Consider the following 3003-nt stretch of genomic DNA (forward strand, 5'->3'; position numbering starts at 1 on the left):
GTACTGTATATGAGGATATTTATTAGAAGAGCGCTGCAGTTTTGTCGTCTGCTGCTTTAAATGCTCAAGCTCTTTGAAGTTGAATGAATTTTGATTGCTGTCAATGTCTGCATCGTTCATCAGCTGCAAAAAGTTGTTTGAAAATGATCAATTATACTGTTCCTCTGTAACATCATTGTTATAGCTGTGGTGCCATTTTCTTAAATTTAGGACGATTTAGAAAACTATGTCTTTGTAGTTATTGTCCTTGGTGTGAATGGGCCTTAAATCTGGCTCTTGTGTCTCTCTTATTAGCTAAGGTAAATTAAAACCACAGCAGAAAATTCTTCTCACCTCAGTTTGGAGGATTTCTGATTCGGGTTTGGTTTCAGTGGCTGGTTCGGTCACCATTTGCGGTACATCAATCCTAAAACAGAACCGTGAAACAGTGTTAAAATATCTCAACTGATAACTGAAAGGTAGTGGGTTTGAATCCCAGAAGAAACAATTCAACAACTGAAACAGAAAGCAAAAGCACTCACTGTTCTTCTTTGTTCTCCATTTCCTCAGTTCCATCATCCATACAAATGTCCTCTGGAAAGAGCAATGAGGACATAAATGTCATCATAAAGTTAACAAAGAAACTTATTCACTTTAAACAGCACAAATGATAAAGAGATAAATCCTATTTAAAGGTATACACCACCCCAAAATGAAAATTGTCATTAATCACTTACCCCCATGTTGTTCCAAACCCGTAAAAGCTTAATTCGTCTTCGGAACACAATTTAAGATATTTTGGATGAAAACCTGGAAAACGCACTTCGGTGATGCGGAGAGACACAAAGGAGATGAATTGTTGAATAAAGTCGCTATTTTTGTTTTCTTAATGTACAAAAAGTATTCTCGTCGCTTCATAACGTTACAGTTGAACCACTGATGGCAGATGGAATATTCTGACGATGTCTTTCATACTTTTCTGGACCTTTACAGTGTTATTTACTTGGCAGTCAATGGGACAGTCACAAGCCTCCCGGTTTTCATCCAAAATATCTTAAATTGTGTTCCGAAGACGAACAAAGCTTTTACGGGTTTGGAACGACATGGGGGTAAGTGATTAATGACAATTTTAATTTAGGGGTGGAGTATTCCTTTAAGGTGTTCAAACTGGCTTCAAGCTATTAATTTACAATCAGAGTTGGTGACTCGAATTGATACGAGTTTAGCTTAGTCTCACCGCTGACGGAGCTGCTGCAGGTCGAGTTTCCCAGTCTGGCTTTCTTCTTCAGGAAAGAGCGTCGGGATGCCCTGCGAACAGCTTCTTGGGTCATGCTATGCCTGAGGCCCACCAGAGAACGGCGCACCACCAGCGAGCGCCGAACTGATGTCCGAGACGAGCCTTGAGGTGTTGTCTGCAACCCAGATGCAGCGATGGGGATTTTATTAGCAGATCGTCCCGGAGACACACCAGCGTTCAGCAGTGAATCCGCACTCAGACGCTCCGAGGAGGGAATCCTCACCATGGCTTCAGACACCAGGACCTGATGCTGATTGGAGCCTGAATCCTGCACCTCAACGGCTTCTTTCACTTCTGGAATGTTCCCTGCCACTTCTTCCACCTCCTTGGCTTTGGCGCCGCCTTTGTTTCGGGTGCTGCGTTTGACAGGTTCGGTTTCAGCCGGGGCGGTGGTTTTGTTGCGGCGTGTGCGACGAGCAGGTTCCTCCATCAGGCTCGTAGAGCTGTCGTTTGGCACGTGTGGCGTAACAAGTTCAGAGATGCTGTTCAGGGTCATTTGGACCGAAGAACGACGCAGGTTGCTGCGTTTCCCCTTGGAGAAACTACAGAGAGACAAAGACATCATAAACTTTATCACTATAGAAAAAATATGCCAATTTGAGTTCATGTATATTAAAGGAAAGTTAAACAGAATAATGTTTTGATAGTGCTGGAGATTTACGAGCTTTACAAAGACTGATATCAAAACCAGAAAAACATTTCATATTAAGATTGTTTTTGTTTTATTTCATTTATGCATTTTGCAGATGCCTTTATTCAAATGAATTGCATTACATTCAAAGTAAACATTTGATGCATTTCCTATGAATCAAACCCATGACCTTGGCGTTGCTGGCGTCTTGCTTTACTGTTTGAACTACAGGAACGTTGGGCTGCACAATTAATCCAAATAAAATCAAACTTGTGATATTTTTGTCAAATCGCAAAGGCTGCTAAATATATTAGAGAAGCTTTAAGGTCACAAACAGTTTTCTGTCAAAAATGTTTGAAATGTTTCACATTTGAAAAAAAAAAATTTACGAAATTAAGACAGCCAAAAATAGTAGCATTGTAATCTTACATTTGTACCATAAATAATAAAAAACAAAAAGACTAAATTTTCATATTTCACAGTGAAATATTACAATCATAACATTGTTGTTTAATATTTATATTTAGTAATCACATCTTTTATTTTTATTTACAGCCATACAGATATATAAAATTGCAAATTGTGCAGCACTACAAACATGCAAAGCAAATCTACATTTTAGAAAACCTTACAGCTGCATGAGTCGTGACTGTCACGTTAGCCTGATGGGACCAAACTCCCTTTGTGATTTTAAAGGGGTCATATGATGCGATTTCATTTTTTCCTTTCTCTTTGGAGTGTTACAAGCTCTTGGTGCATAAAGAAGATCTGTAAAGTTGCAAATACTAAAGTCTCAAATCCAAAGAGATATTCTTTATAAAAGTTAAGAGTCAGCCACGCCTACCTAAAACGGCTCGTTCTAACACGCCCCCACATATCTACATCACTGTGTGGAAATATTATCATAATGCCGCCCAAATGTTCACGCAAAGAAAGGCGGCGTAACTTTTATTCTCGCTGTAGTATTGTTGTTACCGCCGCCATGTCGTGAAGACGCTGTGTGCTTCGTTGTGAAAGTGAAACTACTTTGTTTGGTCTTCCAAAAGAGGACGATATCTGCTTCGTCATGCCTGGAGCTGATCCGTGCTGGTCGCTG

At 40.0% G+C, this 3003-nt stretch overlaps 1 protein-coding gene across 1 annotated transcript in view; it reads right to left on the reverse strand.

Annotated features, from left to right (window-relative positions):
* Positions 1-333: 333 nt before the first annotated feature.
* LOC107577398 (inner centromere protein A-like) overlaps positions 334-3003 on the reverse strand; it is a gene marked incomplete at its 3' end in the record, with an annotated part of 4937 nt that continues 2267 nt past the window's right edge. Inside the window, exons 4-6 of the mRNA XM_016263482.1 lie at positions 1217-1818; positions 522-573; positions 334-406 (exon numbers count right to left, since the gene is read on the reverse strand). Of these exons, the coding sequence (XP_016118968.1) occupies positions 334-406; positions 522-573; positions 1217-1818 (727 nt within the window). The remainder of the gene's footprint in view (positions 407-521; positions 574-1216; positions 1819-3003) is intronic.

The sequence above is a fragment of the Sinocyclocheilus grahami genome, unplaced genomic scaffold (assembly GCF_001515645.1).
Source record: "Sinocyclocheilus grahami isolate Dianchi unplaced genomic scaffold, SAMN03320097.WGS_v1.1 scaffold5928.1, whole genome shotgun sequence".
Lineage (NCBI taxonomy): Eukaryota > Metazoa > Chordata > Actinopteri > Cypriniformes > Cyprinidae > Sinocyclocheilus > Sinocyclocheilus grahami.